Source organism: Pan troglodytes, chromosome 19 (genome assembly GCF_028858775.2).
Source record: "Pan troglodytes isolate AG18354 chromosome 19, NHGRI_mPanTro3-v2.0_pri, whole genome shotgun sequence".
NCBI lineage: Eukaryota > Metazoa > Chordata > Mammalia > Primates > Hominidae > Pan > Pan troglodytes.
The window spans coordinates 53,756,547-53,777,277 of record NC_072417.2 but is presented as its reverse complement, the minus strand read 5'-3'; the positions used below and the strand labels follow the sequence as shown (position 1 = coordinate 53,777,277).

Below are 20,731 nucleotides of genomic sequence, written 5' to 3'. Positions count from 1 at the left end.
CTGACATTTCCAATATAAAGCCTTTCTGTCTCTGATACTATGGTATGCTTCCATTTATTATATGTTGGCCTTCTTTACTATCTGTTAATAGTTTTATAATTAAGGTCTTAAATGTGTATTGAGATGATTATGTCATTGTGTCCATTAATCTGTTCTTATGTGTAGACATTCCTTTTGCAAATATAGTCTGTTACTTTCTCATACTTCAGTATCCTCTTTAATTTCTTTAAATATATTAAACATTTATATCTGCTTCTAATAATTCCAGTTTCTGCAGTCTGTATATCTGATTCTGTTCTTTGTTCTAGTAATTCATTTGGGGTGACTCGGTTCCATGTGTATTTTGTGATTTTTTTTAAATGTAAGCACATGTTTCTTTTTTTTTTTTTTTTTTTTGAGACGGATTCTAGCTCTGTTGCCCAGGCTGAAGTGCAGTGGCACAATCTCGGCTCACTGCAAGCTCCGCCTCCTGGGTTCACGCCATTCTCCTGCCTCAGCCTCCTGAGTAGCTGGGACTACAGGCACCTGCCACCATGCCCGGCTAATTTTTTTTTTTTTTTTCAGTAGAGATGGGGTTTCACGCCTGGGATTACAGGCGTGAGCCACCGTGCCTGGCCTTTTGTTTTTTGTTGTTGTTGTTGTTTTGTTTTGTTTTTTGCACGTGTTTCTTAGAACCATATTTGTGGTAATATTTTGGTGATTTACTTTAGCTTCAGCCAGGTAGCTAAGGGCACTACCTACCTCTCATCACTCTAAAATTTTACATTGAGATTTTTCAGGCCATAGAGGTCATATAAGTTCAGGGATCAAACCCAAGAGCATTCATTGTGGAATGCTGTGAAACAAATTGTCTCAAGACCTTGTAGCTTAAAACCATTATTAAATCTTTCCAGCCTGTGTGCTGGCACACACCTGTAATCCTGGCACTTTCTGAGGCCGAAGCAGGAGGATCATTTAACCCAAGAGTTCAGCCTGGGCAACATAGCCAGACCAGGAAAAAAAAAAAAAGTTAGCCAGGCTTGGTGGCAGCTGCATGTAGTCTCAGCTACTTGGGAGGCTGAGGTGGAAGAACACTTGAGCCCAGGAGTTTGCGACTAGAGTAAGCTATGATGATCATGCCTTATAGACTGAGCCCATGTCTCAAAAACAAACAACAACAAGAAAAACCAATCACCTTTTTTTTCATGGTTTCAGACAAAGTATACTTGTCTCTGCCTCACAATGTTTAGTACCTCATTTGGAGGACCCAAAGACTAGGGGCTGGAATCACCTGAATACTCATGTACTTACATATCTGGCTGTCAGCTGGGGACTTTGCTACAGATGTCAGCCAGAACATCCACATATGGTATATCCATGTGACCTGGGCTTCCTCACAACCTGGTGGCTGGGTTCTTGGGCAAGTGTCCTAAGAAAGAACCTGTGCTAGGGATAACTGTATTTCCTTTTATGACCTATCCTTAAAAATCTTGCAGTATCATAAGCCACATCCAGGTTTAAGGAGCGAATTAGATTCCACCTCCTAAAGGGGAATGTAGACATTCTACAAGTGCATGTGGGACTAGAAATATTGCTGTAGCTACTTTTGGAAAATACAGTCTATCACACCAAGTAAAGGAGAGTATGTGATTAGCAATTCTTAGGGGGTGACATTTTTTCTTATTTTCCCTTCTGCTAGAACCAAGCCTACAGATAGGATGTAGCCCCACCATATCTGTCTAGGGCAAGTTTTTTCCTGGTTCATCCAGTGAAGGTATTGCCTTTTGAAGGTCCTGTCTTTATCTGGAGGTCTCCTTATCTGTGTCCAAGCTTTATCTGCTGCTCCCCTGACTTTAGGCCACCAAGGATATGTAGATGTTCTCAAAGTGCTCTGGGTCAGCCGCATAATACCTCTCAGGATTTATGTCTACCTATTGTTTTAGTCCTTCAAGTATATCCCTTACTTTCCTGCTAGTTAAACCATGCATTCTAGAACATGTTTGCCTTTTATGTCACATGTTCAGGTATTCATCCTGAGGGTTTCTCTGCATATCTGATTTACCATATTGCCTAAATAGAACTTATTAGGGGTTATTTTTAATACTGCTTTTTTGGTTTTTTTTTTTTTTTTTTTTTGAGACGGAGTCTCCCTCTGTCACCCAGGCTGGAGTGCAGTGGCACGATCTCGGCTCACTGCAACCTCCACCTCTCGGGTTCAAGTGACTCTCCTGCCTCAGCTTCCCGAGTAGCTGGGATTACAGGCGCATGCCACCATCATGACCAGCTAATTTTGGTATTTTTGTAGAGCCAGGGTTTCACCGTGTTGGCCAGGCTAGTCTCAAACTCCTGACCTCAAGTAATCCACCCGCCTTGGCCTCCCAAAGTGCTGGCATGGCAGGCATGAGCCACCATGCCAGGCCTTAATATTGCTTTTAATCATTAATAATTCTTCACAGTTTTTTTTTTTTTGAAGACGGAGTCTCACTCTGTCGCCCAGGCTGGAGTGCAGTGGTACAATCTCAGCTCACTGCAACCTCCGCCTCCCAGGTTCAAGCAAGTCTCCTGCCTCAGCCTCCCGAGTCGCTGGGACTACAGGCGCATGCCGCCATGCCCAGCTAATTTTTTATATTTTAGTAGAGACGGGGCTCCGCCGTTTTGCACAGACTAGTCTCAAACTCCTGAACTCAGGCAATCTGCCCGCCTCGGCCTCCCAAAGTGCTAGGATTACAGGCGTGAGCCACCGCAGCTGGCCCAAAGTTTTTCATATTGAGATATATTTAGATCTAGCCTCAAAAGTGTTAGTCTTGTCTTTCTAACTCTGTTCTTTCCAACTCAATATATTTGGGATTTTTTTAAAAAATATGACTTTAAGTATTGACTGCATCCTGTAAAGAATGGAATAGGCTGGGGCTGGCCACTGTGGCTCAGGCCTGTAATCCGAGCACTTTGGGAGGCTGAGGTGGGTGGATCACTTGAGGCCAAGAGTATGAGACCAGCCTGGCCAACATGGTGAAACTCCGTCTCTACTAAGAATACAAAAATTAGCCAGGTGTGGTGGCGCAAGCCAGTATTCCCAGCTACTCGGGAGGCTGAGGCAGGAGGATCGCTTGAACCCAGGAGGTGGAGGTTACAGTGAGTGAGATCGTGCCACTGCACTCCAGCCTACAACGCAGAGCAAGACCCTGTCTCAAAAAAAAAAAAAAAAAAGAATGGAATGGGCAGTGGCTCAGGCCTGTAATGTCAGCACTTTGGGAGGCCAAGGCGGGATGATCACTTGAGCCTAGCAGTTCAAGACCAGCCTGGGCAACATAGTAAGACATCATCTCTGCAAAAAAAAAAAAAAAAAAAAAAATTAGCTGAGCATGGTGGCATGTGCCTGTGGTCTCAGCTACTTGGGAGGCTGAGATGTGAGGATAGCTTGAGTCCGGAGGTTAAGGCTGCATTGAGCTGTGATAGCACCACTGCATTTCAGCCTGGGTGACAAAAGAAAAAAAAAGAGTGGAATGAATTAGTAATGGAATAAATTGGTCTCAAACCCCTGACCTCAAGTAATCCGCCTGCCTTGGCCTCCCAAAGTGCTGGGATTACAGGCGTGAGCCACCACACCCAGTGAAAGGTAGCAATTTCATTAGTAAGAGTCGATATGAATGCAATCCTTTTGGGAATAATGAGAAATGACACTACTCGCAAGTATGGCTATATTGGCTGATAATATAGCATGTGACAATGTTTCCTGATCTGCAGAGATATGAGCTCATTTTTCTTTTTAATTTTCTTTTCTTTTTTTTTTTTTTTTTTTTTTTTTGAGATGGAGTTTCACTCTTGTTGCCCAGGCTGGAGTACGATGGCATGATCTCGGCTCACTGCAATCTCTGCCTCCCAGGTTCAAGCGATTCTCCTGCCTCAGCCTCCCAAGTAGCTGTGATTACAGGCATGTGCCACCATGCCCGGCTAATTTTGTATTTTTAGTAAAGACTGGGTTTCTCCATGTTGGTCAGGCTGGTCTCGAACTCCCGACCTCAGGTGATCCACCCACCTTGGCCCCCCAAAGTTTGGGATTACAGGCATGAGCCACTGCACCCAGCCTTTTTAATTTTTTTCTCTTAGTGATCTTTTAAAGACAATTTCTGTTTTATAGGGATAACGCCTATAATCCCAGCAATTTCATAATTGAAAGATTTTATTCATTGAAAATCCAGTTTTTAATATTATTTAAATTGTGGTAAGACATACATAACAAGAACTTACCATTTTAAACTTTTTTTTTTTTTTTTGAGATGGAGTTTCACTCTTGTTGCCCACACTAGAGTGCAATGGCATGATCTCGGCTCACTGCAACCTCCGCCTCCCAGGTTCAAGCAATTCTCCTACCTCAGCCCCCTGAATAGCTGGGATTACAGGCACCCACCACCACCACGCCCGGCTAATTTTTTTATATTTTTATTAGAGAATGGAGTTTCACCATGTTGGCCAGGCTTGTCTTGAACTCCTGACCTGAGGTGATCCACCTGCCTCGGCCTCCCAAAGTGCTAGGATTACAGGCGTGAGCCACTGCGCCCAGCGATTTTATTTTATTTCTTTATTTATTTTATTTTATTTTTTTGAGACAGAGTCTTGCTCTGTCGCCCAGGCTGGAGTGCAGTGGCGCGATCTATGCTCACTGCAAGCTCCGCCTCCCGGGTTTACTTACACCATTCTCCTGCCTCAGCCTCCCGAGTAGCTGGGACTACAGGCTCCCGCCACCACGCCCGGCTAATTTTTTGTATTTTTAGTAGAGACGGGGTTTCACCGTGTTAGCCAGGATGGTCTCGATCTCCTGACCTCGTGATCCGCCCGCCTTGGCCTCCCAAAGTGCTGGGATTACAGGCGTAAGCCACCACGCCCGGCGATTTTAAACATTTTTAAGTGTTCAATTCCATGGCAGTAAGCACTTTCATAGTATTATGTAACCATCACCACTATTTCATCATCCCAAATAGAAACTCTATACATGTTTAGCATTCCTTTTCCCTTCCTCTCCCAAGCCTCTGGTAACCACCATTCTTTCTACCTGTATGAATTTGTCTATTCTAGGTAACTCGAATAAGTGGAATCATACAATAATTGTTATTTTATGCCTGGCTTATGCTAATTAGCATACTGTTTTCAAAGTTCATCCATATTGTGGCATGTATCAGAACTTCATTTCTGGTTGAGCTCAGTGGCTCACACCTGTAATCCCAGCACTTTGGGAGGCTGAAGTGGAAGGATCCCTTGAGCCCAGGAGTTCAAGACCAGTCTGGGCAACATAGTGAGATTTCGTCTTTACAAAAAATAAAAATAAAAAAATTAGCCAGTCTGGGTGGCGAGTGCCTATAGTCCCAGCTACTTGGGAGGCTGAAGTGGGAGAATCCCTTGAATCCAGGAGGTCAAGGCTGCAGTAAGCTCTGATCAGTCTGCTGCATTCCGGCCTGGGTGACAGAGCAAGTCCCTGTCTCAAAAAAAAACTTCATTTCTTTTTATGGCTTTATTAATATTCCATTGTGTATATATACATACATATATATATATGTATGTATATATACCACATTTTATTTATCATTCATCTAATGATAGGCACTTGGGTTATTTCCAATTTGGGGCTATTATGAATAATGCTTCTATGAACATTGGTGTACAAGTATTTATTTGAGTACCGGTTTTCCTTTTTTTTTTTTTTTTTTGAGTATAATTGCTGAGACATATGGTAATTCTGTATTTAAATTTTTTGAGAATTGACAAACTGTTTTCTGCAGCAACTGTACAGTTTTACGTTGCCACCAGCAATGAACTATGGTTCCAGTTTCTCCACATCTTTGTCAGCATTTGTAATTTTCCATTTTTTGGACTATAGCCATCCTAGTAAGTGTGCAGTGATGATGTCACATTGTGGTTTTGATTTTCATTTCCCTAATGACTAAGGATGATGAGCATCTTGCATCTTTTCACATGCTTATTGGCCATCTATATATCTTCTTTAGAGAATACCTATTCAAGTCCTTTGCCCATTTTCTGATTCTAGTTTCATTTTAAAGTCATGATTTTTTTTTTTTTTTTTTTGAGATGGAGTCTCGCTCTGTCACCAGGCTGGAGTGCAGTGGCACGATCTCAGCTCACTGCAACCTCCACTTCCTAGATTCAAGAGATTCTCCTGCCTTAACCTCCCGAGTAGCTGGGACTACAGGCGTGTGCCCACCATGCCCAGCTAATTATTGTATTTTTAGTAGAGATGGGGTTTCACTATGTTGGCCAGGATGGTCTCAATCTCTTGACCTCGTGATCCACCTGCCTCGGCCTCTCAAAGTGCTGGGATTACAGGCATGAGGCACTGTGCCTGGCCAAGTCATGATTTCTTAGACTGGGTTCTGTGGACACATCCTAATAGAAGAGGATCTAGCTCTCTTAGTTTCAGCTTCCTTTGGGAACCCAGGCCTCTGGGCTCCAGTAACACTGCCTCCTTCCTTTACCTTGCCAACCGAGGGTTGGTAGTCACTTCTTGCTATCTCTAAACTCTGGGTTACTTCACTGTTCCTTTTGTCCCTTAGATCCTCCCTCAGTTATGCGTCAAAATCTTTGCATTAAATTCTTGCTGTTGTAACTATTTGATGTGGTTTCTGTTACCCCGAATAGATCTTGACATAGCATCTAAATTCCCTCATTTTATAGGGGAAGAAACTTGTACCATTTTGTCTTCCAAATACATTTTAGAATTACTTGGTCATGTTAAAGGAAAAACATTGCAGCTATTCCTTCCCATAACATACTTCTCAGTCGTAACTAGCAATCTAGCAGTCATAATCACTTTTTTTTTTTTTGAGATGGAGTCTCACTCTGTTACCAGGCTGGAGTGCAGTGGCACAGTCTCAGCTCACTGCAACTTCTACTTCCTGGGTTCAAGCTTTTCTCCTGCCTCAGCCTCCCAAGTAATTACCGGCTAGGATTACAAGCCTGAGCCACCGTGCCCAGCCTCATAATCACATTTAATACAAAATAAAGTCACATTGTAAAGACTCAAATTTATACATCACAATGTATAAAGGTAAAAATTTTATTTTTAAAGAATAAAATTACAAAAATTAAAGAATTTCTCCAAATTCATATAGTTAGTAAAAAGCCAGATAGTGTTGGGACCATGATGCCTTCATGCCCAGTCCACTTCTTGTTCTAACAAATTAAAACTTCCCGGGTTGGAGTGGGAGAGGAGCTTTTTTCCTTTATATGGTTTTTTTTTTGGTTTTTGTTTTTCTTTTTTTTTTTTTTTTTTTTTTTTTTTTTTTTTTTTTTTGGTAGAGAGAGGTCTTGCTATATTCCCCAACCTGGTCTTGAATTCCTGGCCTTAAACAGTGTGTCCGCCTTCCAAAGTGCTGGGAGCTGGGATTACAGGCATGAGCCACCACACCCAGCTTCTTACTGATTTATTTTCTTTTCTTTTTTTTTTTTTTTTTGAGACACAGGGTCTCACATTGTCACCCAGGCTGTAGTGCAGTGGTGTGGTCATGGTTCACTATAGCCTCAAAATCCCAGGCTCAAGCGTTCCTCCCACTTCAGCCTCCCGAGTCAGTGGGACTACAGGCGTGAGCCACCATGCCCAGCTAATTTTTTAAATTTTTCTTTTGTGAAGACAGGGTCTCACTATGTTGACCAGGCTGGTTTTGAACTCCTGGCCTCAAGTGATCCTCTTGCCACAGCCTTCCAAAGTGCTGGGAATACAGACATGAGCCACTATGCCAAGCTTTGATTTTTTTTTTAACCATATAAATCTATTACCTATTTAGAATAAACTAATTTTAAATTTTTTAAGTAAAATGAAATGTTTACCCTTATAAATTATGATGTATAAATTTGAGTCTTTACAAAATGTCTTTACTTTGTATTAAATGTGATTATGATTGCTAGTTATGACTGAGAAGTATGTTATGGGAAGACTACTAAGCATACAATTGTGCATGAGCTTATACACAAACACACACATAATGTAGTTCTACATCTAGAAATTACATTAATTTTATTATTTTCTGTTTCCTAGAATAATGGTCTCAAACTCTTTGGTCACATTTTCCTATCAGTAAAAAATGTTGAGTTTTTTATTTATTTACAATATATCATAAGTATATGGACTAATGTGTACATTAAAAACATTAACAAAAACTTACATTTATAAAAAACAAGGTAAACAAATTAGGGGGAAACGGCTGAGCACTGTGGCTCACTCGTGTAATCCCTTCACTTTGGAAGGCCGAGGTGGGTGGATCACCTGAGGTCAGGAGTTCAAGACCAGCCTGGCCAACATAATGAAATCCCGTCTCTACTAAAAATATAAAAATTAGCCAGGCGTGGTGGTGGGCACCTGTAAACCCAGCTACTCAGGAGGCTGAGGCAAGAGAATCACTTGCACCCGAGAGGCGGAGGTTGCAGTGAACTGAGATCACACCACTGCACTCCAGCCTGGGCAACAAGAGCAAAACTCTGTCTCAGAAAAAAAGAAAGAAAAGAAAATTAGGGGGAGACATCCTAATGCTTTTCCTCCACCACCCCAAAAGATTATTTTGTGCATCCTAGGGTGCACCTGTCTTAGTTGGACATTGTTCTAGAATGTATCAGTTAAAAGCTGCTGAAGGATCTCAGACATGTGTTCTGTTAAGTGCCTACAGGTTCACCAAACTTATTGAAAATAGTTAAAATGGTCCTTGACTTCAGCTTCCAGAAATGTTGTAAGTTCCTTAGTTCAAACACAAAGCAATAAAACTGGCCCCAATAAAACACATTAGCCTCAATTCTAAGCAGTTTCTGATAACCATAATCATAGACTAATGTGCACAGCCTTTGAACTTAGCAATTGCAACACTAATGTACATGAGACTATTTATCACCAAAAATCAAGTAATCTAGGGAGAAAAAATGGGAGAGGGTATGTGTAGAGATTTGAGGGAAACCCAAAATATACACAAAATAGTTTACGACTTAAAAAAACACAAAAAAAGGTATGATGAGGACAATACAAAACTAAACCTGTAAACTAAACCTGTTTGCTGGGTGCAGTGGCTCACACTTGTAATCCCAGCACTTTGGGAGGCTGAGGCGGATGGATCACAAGGTCAGGAGTTCAAGACCAGCCTGTCCAACATGGTGAAACCCCATCTCAAATAAAAATACAAAAATTAGCCAGGTGTGGTGGCAGGTGCCTGTAATCCTAACTACTGAGCTGAGGCAGGAGAATCGCTTGAACTCTGGAGGCAGAGGTTGCAGTGAGCCAAGATCGCGCTGCTGTACTCCAACCAGGGCGACAGAGCAAGACTCTTAAAAAAAAAAAAAAGGCCATTATCTCCACTTAACTGGTGAAGAAACTGTGGCTCAAGAAAGTTAAGTAACTTGCACAAATCAGACCTGCAATTATTTATTGGAGAGTTGAAGTAACAGGTGCATTAGCTGGACAATTGCTCAAAATGAGTCCAACTTAAGTGATACCAAAATGTCACTGTATTATTATTTGTAAGGATACAAAGGAGTTTTATTTACCACAACTATTTTTAGGGAATATAGTATATGTTTTGGGAAAATAAAGAATATATAAGTTGTTTGGGGTGCCAATGGGATCAAGATCCCCTTGGGGTATGCTGGATAGCTGGCTATGAAACTCTTCAAAAGAGGAAGCTTTCCTAAATGGTATCTACACATTTTCCTGTAATACTCAGGAGTAGCAGCCTCTATTTTCTTTTTCTATACCAACAAGAATGAGCTTGGAAAGCTTCATCCTTAAATCAATGTTAAACAGGATTTGAGGACTGTCAATGAAGAGGGGGCCCCAGTTGTTCTGAGTGGTCGTACATGGTTTGATCCTAAATCTGCTTAACTTCAAAGTTAGTACCCTTGGCTGTGTACCATGCTGCCTCTAGCATGTGACTGAAATGCAGATAGACAGATAGGTATATAGATACAAAGATGGGAAAGAATTGTGAATGGTGATTGTAAAGATTGTGCTACTGGTAGTCTTCTCACAGGAGTATCTTGGTGTCATGTTTTCTTAAACTTTGTATCATAATCACACATTTTCAGGCAGCTTAAATCCTTTAAGGAACAAAAACAGGATAAGAATGAGTGAATAGATAGGTCTCCACTGTTAAAAAAAAAATCTACCACTGTATATTTGTTATCCTCAGGAAATTACTACAATCAAGGAGAGACTCGTAAGAAAGAACTTTTGCAGAGCTGTGATGTTTTGGGGATTCCACTCTCCAGTGTAATGATTATTGACAACAGGTAATATATCTTTTAACAATGTAGAAATTTATTGGCAATAAATATGCAGTGATATACTCAAAAGACACACAAAAAACTAATGTGAGTGGCTGAGAACATCTTGTATGAAAAGTCTAGGGCTCGGTGCCATGGTTCACGCTTGTAATCCCAGTACTTTGGGAGGCCGAGGTGGGCGGATCCCTTAAGGTCAGGAGTTTGAGACCAGCCTGGCCAACATGGTAAAACCGCATCTCTACTAAAAATACAAAAATTAGCTGGGCATTGTGGTCCAGCTACTAAAGAGGCTGAGGCAGGAGAATCACTTGAACCCAGGAGTTGGAGGTTGCAGTGAGCTGAGATCAAGCCATTGCACTCCAGCCTGGGCGACAGTGAGACTTCATCTCAAAAAAGAAAAGAAAAGTCTACATAAAATAACTTCACAGTGGGGCACAGTGGCTTACGCCTGTAATCCCAGCACTTTGGGAGGCTGAGGTGGGCAGATCACCTCAGGTCAGGAGTTCAAGACCAACCTGGCCAAACATGGTAAAACCCCGCATCTACTAAAACTACAAAAATTAGCCGGGCGTATTGGCATACGCCTGTAATCTCAGCTACTTGGGAAGCTGAGGCAGGAGAATCGCTTGAACCTGGGAGGCAGAGGTTGCAGTGAGCCAAGATCACACCATTGCACTTCAGCCTGGACGAGAGAGCAAGACTCCGTCTCAAAAATAACAATAATAATAATAATAATAACTTCACTTTTTTTTAAATGACAGCGTGATTGAAATAAATTTTTTAACTTCTGTTCGGATTTTTTTTCCTGACATGGGTACTTCTCTTTACATCTATAGCTTTAAAAAGTTTTATTATAAATTTCAAAAACATACAAAAGTATAAAGAATAGTATCATAAACCCCCATTTGCCTATTACCTAAACCCACTGATTATCGAGACTTTACTATACAGTGCTTGTTTCTTCACCTATCCCTAACTTAACATCTTTTGTGTATATGAAACATTTTAAAGAAAACTCCAGCCATCAGGTTTTTTACCCCAAGGTACTTAGGTCTCCATCTCTTAAGAAGATGGGACACTTTTCATCTAGCTACAGACAGCCATTATCATTACATCTAACAATATTAACAATAACAGTAATTCTTTGGTGTCCACCAACACCCAGTCCATATCAGAATTTCTTCAGGTAGCTCAAACATTTCCTTTTACAATTGGTTTACTCAAATCAGGATCTCGACAAGGACCACACATTATAGTTGGTTGATATTCTGCATTTAATTACCCTTTTCTCCAAATCAGTGGATTTGTTGAAGAAACTGAATTATGTTGTCATACAGAATGTCCTACATTCTGGATTTATCTGTTTGTTTCCTGTATGTCTACGTTCTTTTTTTTTTTTTTTTTTTTTTTTTTTGAGACGGAGTCTCACTCTGTCCCGCCCAGCCTGGAGTGCAGTGGTGCCATCTCGGCTCACTGCAACCTCCGCCTCCTGGATTCAAGCGGTTCTCCCCTCTCAGTCTCCCAAGTAGTTGAGATTACAGGCATCCACCACCAAACCTGGCTAATTTTTTGTATTTTTAGTAGAGATGGGGTTTCACCATATTGGCCAGGCCAGGCTGATCTTGAACTCCCGACCTCAGGTGATCCACCTGCCTCGGCCTCCCAAAGTGCTGTGATTATAGCCATGAACCACCGTGTCCGGTCTTTTTTTTTTTTTTTTTTGCACACGGCAAATCAGATTTGGGTCTAACTTTTTGGGGGGCAAGAATATTTCATAGGCTGTACTATGTACTTTGCATCATATCAGGAGACACGTACTATCTGATAGACCTATAGTGAATCTACAGTTGATCAGCGAGTTCAGATGGCAATGACTCCCTTTATTTTAAAGACCCCCATCAACCTTTCATATGTTCTCATGCCTATTGCCTGAATCATTAATTACCTAGAAGTTGCAAAATGCTTAGTTTCCAATAGTCTCACATATTCTATGTGTACTATCTATAATTCTTTTGTAAAACAGAATCTTCACTATTAATTAAGGCTACTTAGTTACCCTGCTATGTATAATAATTTGAAACAAAAAAACAGGATAGGTGCTTAATTTTTTCCCCTTAATTGACATTTTTCAGAATAAAGAGTTGATACGCCGTACACCTACAGTCGTGATCTATTGTTTGTTTCTTGAATGGGAGGACACCTAACTTTCATTAGGAAATTACGCGTTTTTATGTATTCGGTGTTTCAGGTTCAGTCATATGTTCTTTAATACTAAATTGTCTTATGTTTGGCCAGAGAGTCTCTTCATGTTGGCTTATATGTCCTTTTCATATGACCTCTTTGTCTTTTATGATTTCCTTCCTTTCTTTCAAGTACAATGAGACTTTCCAGTACTATCTTGTATACTTTCCTGCTCCAATTCTGAAATCAGCCATTTCTCCAAAGAGCCTTTGTTTGTCTTAGTAGGGAATGGTATTTAGAGTCCATAACCAGCATAGTAGGAGTGTTCATTGCAATAGTGTTATTTATTTATTTTTTTAGACAGAGTCTTGCTCTGTTGCCCAGGCTGGAGTGCAGTGGTGCGATCTTGGCTCACTGTAGCCTCTGCCTCCCTGGTTCCAGCGAGTATCCTGCCTCAGCCTCCTGGGTAGCTGGGATTACAGGTACACGCCACCATGCCCAGCTAATTTTTGTATTTTTAGTAGAGACGGGGGTTTCACCATGTTGGTCAGGCTGGTCTCGAACTCCTGACCTCAGGTGACCCGCCTGCCTCAGCCTCCCAAAGTGTTGGGATTACAGGCATGAGCCACCACGCCTGGCCGCTACAGTGTTATTATTTCTCATTGCTACTTGACCTTTATAGTGGACAGAGCTAGGATGTATGTTTTTTATGTGCTTTTGGATTTTTTAGAGACAGGATCTCACTGTTACCCAGGGTGGAGTGAACTGGCGTGATCACACTTCACTGTAGCCTTGAACTCCTGGGTTCAGGCAATCCTCCTGTGTCAGCCTCCCGAGTAACTGGGACTACAGGCACTCACCACCACACCTGGCTTTTTTTTTTTTTTTTTCTGAGATGGAGTCTTGCTGTGTCGCCCAGGCTGGAGTGCAGTGGTGCCATCTCAGCTCACTGCAACGTCCGCCACCTGAGCTAAAGTGATTCTCCTGCCTCAGCCTCCTGAGTAGCTGGGATTACAGGCACACACCACTATACCTGGCTAATTTTTGTATCTTTAGTAGAGAAGGGGTTTCGCCATGTTGGCCAGGCTGGTCTTGAACTTTTGACCTCAAGTGATCCGCCCTCCTCGGCCTCCCAAAGTGCTGGGATTACAGGCGTGAGCCACTGCACCTGGCCTGTTTTTTTTCTTAAAGGAAAAAAATCAGAAATATATACAGATGATTACAATTCAAAGTTAATATTTCAGGGGTTTTGTTTAACGTCATTGATATTTACAACGGAATCTCTGGTTGGGTGTGGTGGCTCCTACCTGTAATCCAAGCACTTTGGGAGGCCGAGGTGGACAGATCACTTGAGCCTAGGAGTTTGAGACCAGCCTGGGCAACGTGGTGAAACCCCGTCTCTACTAAAAATACAAAAATTAGCTGGGCATGGTGGCATGCCCGAAATCCCAACTACTTGGGTGACTGAGGTGAGAGGATCACCTGAACCCAGAAGGTGGAGGCTGCAGTGAGCCAAGATCATGCCCACTGAACTCCAGCCCGGATAACAGAGTGAGGTCCTGTCTCAAAAGCAAAAAAAAAAAAAAAAAAAAAAAAAAAAAATTGAATCTCTTTTCTGTCACACTGAAAGTCCTTTCCAAGAACATGAACATAATTACTTATTTTCTTCTTTAATCTTTTCAAGAATTTCAGGGCCGGGCGCATTGGCTCACGCCTGTAATCCCAGCACTTGGGGAGGCCGAGGTGGGTGGATCACGAGGTCAGGAGTTCGAGACCAGCCTGGCCAACATGGTGAAACTCCATCTCTACTAAAAATACAAAAATTAGCGGGGTGTGGAGGCACGCGCCTGTAATCCCAGATACTCGGGAGGCTGAGGCAGGAGAATTGCTTGAACCCAGGAGATGGAGGTTGCAGTGAGCCGAGATCGTGCCATTGCACTCCAGCCTGGGTGACAGGATGAGACTCCGTCTCAAAAAAAAAAAAAAAAAAAAAAGAATTTAATAAAACATGAAAGAAGGGGCTGGTATTATGGTATTATGTATACTCAAAACAGTAAATACTCAAAACTAATACTAAATACAATATGACTGATTATGATGCCTGCAATTTACTTTAAGATAATTCAGAAAAAAAAAATACCTATATAGATTAACCCCAAATGACAAAATATAACAATTTAAACCTTAGTGGAAGGTAACTGGAGTGTTTCTTTTTTTTCTTTTTTTCTTTTTTGAGACGGGGTCTTACTCTGTCACCCAGGCTGCAGTGCAGTGGTGTGATCTCAGCTCACTGCAACCTCCTCCTCCTGTGTTCAAGCCATTCTCCTGCCTCAGCCTCCCGAGTAGCTGGGATTACAGGCGCCCACCACCATGCCCAGCTAATTTTTGTATTTTTAGTAAGACAGGGTTGCCAGGCGCCGTGACTCACACCTGTAATCCCAGCACTTTGGGAGGCCAAGGCAGGAGGATCATGAGGTCAGGAGTTCGAGACCATCCTGACCAAAATGGTGAAACCCCGTCTCTACTAAAAATAAAAAAATTAGCCAGATGTGGTGGTACGTGCCTATAATCCCAGCTACTCATGAGGCTGAGGCAGGAGAACTGCTTGAACACAGGAGGTGGAGGTTGCAGTGAGCTGAGATCACGCCGCTGCACTCCAGCCTGGTGCGACAGAGTGAGACCCCGTCTCAAAAAAAAAAAAAAAAAAAAAAAGACGGGGTTTCGCCATGTTGGCCAGGTTGGTCTTGAACTCCTGACCTCAGATGATCCATCCGCCTTGGCCTCCCAAAGTGCTGGGATTACAGGCCTGAGCCACCTTGCCCGACCTGAAAATTTAGCTAGGTGTGGTGGCACGCACCCTGTAGTCCTGGATACTCAGGAGGCTGAGGTAGGAGGATTGCTTGAGGCCAGAAGTTCAAAGCCAGCCTAGGCAACATGGCAGAACCCTGTCTCTAAAAATTAAAATGAAAAATAAAAATGAATTTTGGGCCAGCCGGGTGGCTCACGCCTGTAATCCCAGCTCTTTGGGAGGCCTAGGCAGGCGGATCAGGAGGTCAAGGGTTCAAGACCAGCCTGGCCAACATGGTGAAACCCCGTCTCTACTAAAGATACAAAAAATTAGCCAGGCGTGGTGGCATACACCTGTAATCCCAGCTACGCAGGAAGCTAAGGCAGGAGAATCGCTTGAACCCAGGAGGCGGAGGTTGCAGTGAGCTGAGATCGCACCACTGCACTCCAGCCTGGGTGACAGAGTGAGACTCCGTCTCAAAAAAAAAAAAAAAAGAAAAAGAAAAGGCAGTAAAGTTTAGGTGAGCTGTGAACAAATTAGCTTTGGCAAAACATATATCTCTTTCTGTTGAACCTTCATGATATCATACAGAATGTAAACTGTGAATAGTGGAGAGAGATGATGAGTTTTGTGCTTCAGAATGATTACTCTAATGAAAGTATGGATTGAAGAGATCAAGATTGTAGATGAGTCTATTGTCTTTGTCCCAGTGGAGGGAGGATATCTCAAATTAGGGTAGCAGCAACTGAGATGGAGATGATGGGAAGAATTCAACTCTTTTTTTTTTAGAGACAAGGTGTCACGCTGACACCCAGGCTGTTTAGGCAGTGGTGCAATCTTAGCTCACTGCAGCCTTGAACTCCTGAGTAGCTGGGACTACAGGTGTGGGCCACCATGCCTGGCTTATTTTTTAACTTTTCATAGAGATGGGTTCTCCCTGAATTATGCAGTGATATGATTTCGATCTGTGTCCCCACCAAAATCTCATGTGGAATTGTAATCCTAACATTGGAGGTGGGGCGTTGGATCAGTAGGAGGTGATTGGATCATGGAGGCAGATTTCTCATGAATAGTTTAGCACTATCCTCCTTGGTACTGTCCTTGTCAGTGAGTTCTGGCAAGATCTGCTTGTTTAAAAGTGTATAGTACTTCCTCCCTCTCTCTCTTGCTCCTGCCTCTGCCATGTAGGATGCTTGCTCCCCCTTTGCCTTCTGCCATGATTGGAAGCTTCCTGAGGCCTCCTCAAAAGCGGAAACTGCTATGCTTCCTTTATAGCCTGCAGAGCCATGAGCCAATTAAACCTCTTTTCCTTATAAATTACCCAGTCTCAGGTATTTCTTTATAGCAATGTGAGAAGGAACTAATGAACCCAGGCTGGTCTGGAACTCCTAGGCTCAAGCAATCCTCCCACCTCAGCCCCTCAAAGTGCTGAGATTATGGATGTGAGCCACCACGCGCAGCCCCAGCCCCAAGGTTTTGTTTTCTTTTGTTTTTTTCATTTTATTTGAGACAGAGTTTTGCTCTGTCACCCAGGATGAATGCAGTGACACAATCACGGCTCACTGCAGCCTAACTCCCGGGTGCAAGGGATCCTTCCACCTCAGCCTCCCGAGTAACTGGGACCACAGGCATGCACCACCTTGCCAGCTACCTTTTTTTTTTTTCGGTAGAGATGGAGTCTTGCTAGCTTGCCCATGCAGGTCTTGAACTCCTGGACTCAAGCAGTCTCCCACTTTGGCCTCCCAAAATGCTGAGATTAGAGGCGTGAGCCAGCGCACCTGGCCTCCAGTATTATTTAAGAGGTAGAAATAGGCCAGGCATGGTGGCTCACGCCTCTAATCCCAGCACTTTGGGAGGCCGAGGGGGTGGGGGCAGATCACCTGAGGTCGGGAGTTCGAGACCAGCCTGACCAACATGGAGAAACCCGGTCTCTACTAAAAATACAAAATTAGCCGGGTGTGGTGGCGCATCCCTGTAATCCCAGCTACTTGGGAGGCTGAGGCAGGAGAATGGCTTGAACCCAGGAGGCAGAGGTTGCAGTGAGCTGAAATCACGCCATTGCACTTCAGCCTGGGCAACAAAAACGAAACTCCCTCTCAAAAAAAAAAAAAAAAAAAGAAGTGGCAGGAATTCAACGAACAAAAGAAATTTGGGATAATGGAAACCCACCTAGATATCTAGGTGGATAAAGATTAGCGAGGGTAGTTTGCAAAGGAGGAGAATTGGGTATGAAGAGATAATAAATTAGGCATCTTTAGCATATGGGAGGATGAAAGTCTTTGGGGTGGGCTGGGTGCAGTGGTTCAGGCCTGTAATTCCAGCACTTTGGGAGGCTGAGGTGGGCAGATCACCTGAGGTCGGGAGTTTGAGACCAGCCTGACCAACGTGGAGAAACCCCATCTCTACTAAAAATACAAAATTAGCCGTGTGTGGTGGTGCATGGAGGCTGAGGCAGGAGAATCACTTGAACCTGGGAGGAAGAGGGTGCAGTGAGCCGAGATCACACCATTGCACTCCAGAATGGGCAACAAGAGTGAAACTCTGTCTTAAAAAAAAAAAAAGAAAATCTTTGGGGTGAATGAAATTGCCCATGGATTAACTGGAGTGATAAGAACTGGGGATCAGTTAGAGGAAAATAAAACCACAAACTATAATGAGGAGAATTGGAAGCATTGAGATGTAAGGTGGGAATACTTGAGAAAATTATAAGGAAAATGAGAATTATCTGCTCAGTATTAAACAAAATTAGCATCAAATGGTATAAGAAATTTGGTACCCTGCTTTTTTTACTAGAGAGTATTTTTAGCATTTTTCTATGTCATTAAATAATCATTAAAAGTCTTTAATGATTGTAAAGATTTAATCATGAAGATGTACCATAACATTTAACATTCTCCTACTATTGAATATTTAAATCTTTCTAATATTTAAGCACTTACAATTTTTTTAGCAAATCTCTTTGAAATTCTGACTCTTTCCATAAATGAATTTCTAGATATTGAATTACTGGGTCAGAGTATAGGACTTTTTCTTTGGGGGTTTTTTTTGTTTGTTTTTGGAGACAAGGTCTCTGTCATCAGGCTAAAGTGCAATGACATGATCCTGTCTCACTGCAAACTCTAACTTCTGGACTCAAGCAATCTTCCCACCTCAGCCTCCTAAGTAGCTAGGACTACAGGTGTGCACCACCATGCCCAGCTAATTTTAAAAATTATTTTAGATCCAGAGTCTTGCCATGTCACCCAGGCTGGTCTCCAACCCTTGGGCTCAAGTGATCTGCCTCAGCTTCCCAAAGTGCTGATATTACAGCATGAGCCACCATTCCCAGTCTATATAGAACTTTTTATAGTTTTCTTCATCTAGGTACTAAACAATTCTTACTAAAGTTATTTTGATTCTTTTTTATTATTATTGCTATGAAAAAGATTTTTTGGTTAAGAATTTACTGCTAGTATGTAGCTTTATTGATTTTTTAATGTATTTATTTTGTATTCATCACTTTGAAACTTCTGTAAAAAGCCTACCAGTTTTAACTTGATTCCCTAAAGTTTTGTAGGTAAATCATCTGCAAATAATGCTAATACAATCTTTCATGTTTTCAACATATGCCTCTTATTTCTGATTCCTTTTTTTTTTTTTTTTTTTTTTTGAGACAGAGTCTCGCTCTGTAACACAATCTCTGCCTCCTGGGTTCAAGTGATTCTTCTGTCTCAGCCTCCTGAGTAGCTGAGATTACAGGCATACACCACCATACCCGGCTAATTTTTTGTTTTTTTAGTAAAGATGGGGTTTCACCATGTTGGTCAGGCTGATCTTGAACTCCTGACCACAAATGATCCACTTCCCAAAGTGCTGGGATTACAGGCATGAGCCACTGCGCTCAGCCCTGATCCATTTCTTATTTCTTTGAGTGGATTTCCTTAATCTATGTTAAACAAAAAAGGGAAAGCAGGCAACTTTATCTGTATTTATGATTTGATTGACAACATATCCAGTGTTTAACCATTAACTGTGTTGTTACTGGTGTGTGTTTGTTTGTTTGTTTATGAGACGGAGTCTTGCTCTGTTACCCAGGCTGGAATGCAGTGGTACAATCTTGGCTCACAGCAACCTCCACCTCTCGGGTTCAAGCAATTCTCCTGCCTCAGCCTCCCAAGTAGCTAGGATCACAGGCGTGTGCCACCCACCCAGCTAATTTTTATATTTTTAGTAGAGATAGGGTTTCACCATGTTGGCCAGGCTGGTCTCGAACTGCTGACCTCAGGGGATCCACCTGCCTCGAACTCCCAAAGTGTTGGGATTACAGGCGTGAGCCACCGTTTCCGGCCTGCTGATTATTCTTTATAATATTAGGCATTGGTGGGAATTGATGTTCACTGTATTTGGGGTGGGGATCCCATTCATTTCAGTATGCTACAAAGAGATGAAGGAAAAAGTTTAGATTTATTCTTGATCTTACTTGCTTCATGGTAAACTACTGGGGTCACCACAGGAGAATTTCTTCTGTTTATACCAGTGGATTTATAGAGCCAGACTGCCCAGACTGAAACCCAAGTTTAAAGTTTTTAATTGCGTAACCTAGGCAAGTTACTGAATTCTGTTCCTAAATTTCTTCCTCCGTAAACCTCGAAAGATACATGGTTTTGAGTTAATTTGTGAAAGGAATTATGGGTTCCTTTGTTTTCAAAGATGATATCCCACCCTCTTACTCTGTGAGTGTTGTGATTTGTTTTTTCACATTAATATTGTAACCGCCCAAGGGGTTCACCTTGCCCACTGCCTAGACAGAGCCAATTTATCCAGATGGAGAGCTGCAATGGTGAAAGAGTAATTCACGCAGAGCTGCGGGAGACCAGAGTTTTACTGTTACTCAAGTCTGTCTCCCTGAGCATTCAGGCAGCAGAGTTTTTAAGCATAATGTGGTGGGTGGGGCGAAGCCAGTGAGCTGATTGGTCAGAGACGAAATCATGGGGAGTCGAAGCTCTCTTCTTGGGCTGAGTCAGTTCCTGGGTGGGGGACTACAAGATCAGATATGAGCCAGTTTATTGATCTGGGTGATCCATCAAGTGCAGGGTCTGCAAAATATCTCAAGCACTGATCTTAGCAGTTTAGGGAGGGTTAGAATCTTGTGTCCTCCAGCTGCATGACTCCTAAACCATAATTTATAATCTTGGGCCTAACTCGTTAGTCCTACAAAGGCAATCTAGTCCCCAGGCAAGGAGGTCTGCTTTGGGAAAGGGCTGTTACCATCTTTGTTTAAACTATGATCTATAAATTAAGTTTCTCCCAAAGTTAGTTCATCCTATGCCCAGGAATGAACAAGGACAGCTTGGAGGTTAGAAGCAAGATGGAGTCGGTTAAGTTAGATCTCTTTCACTGTCTCAGTCATAATTTTGCAAAGGCAATTTCAATATTAATAATCGTGTTTTTTCTCAGGCACTCCATTTGCACAATGTCCTGCCTGTGCAGTGTCTGCTTTGGCCCAGTAATGCAAATGTTTTCGGGGACAAATCT

General features: G+C 42.3%; 1 protein-coding gene across 5 annotated transcripts in view; it reads left to right on the top strand.

The window, feature by feature from the left end:
• PIGL (phosphatidylinositol glycan anchor biosynthesis class L) overlaps nt 1-20,731 on the top strand; it is a 125,351-nt gene that overhangs the window by 7,867 nt on the left and 96,753 nt on the right. For all 5 annotated transcript variants that reach the window (XR_010153004.1, XR_010153003.1, XM_009440931.5 and 2 more), the window contains exon 2: nt 10,155-10,254. Coding sequence is in view for 3 of the 5 variants with exons in the window: in XM_009440931.5 (XP_009439206.1) it covers nt 10,155-10,254 (100 nt within the window). In the remaining 2 variants the exon portion in view is untranslated. The remainder of the gene's footprint in view (nt 1-10,154; nt 10,255-20,731) is intronic.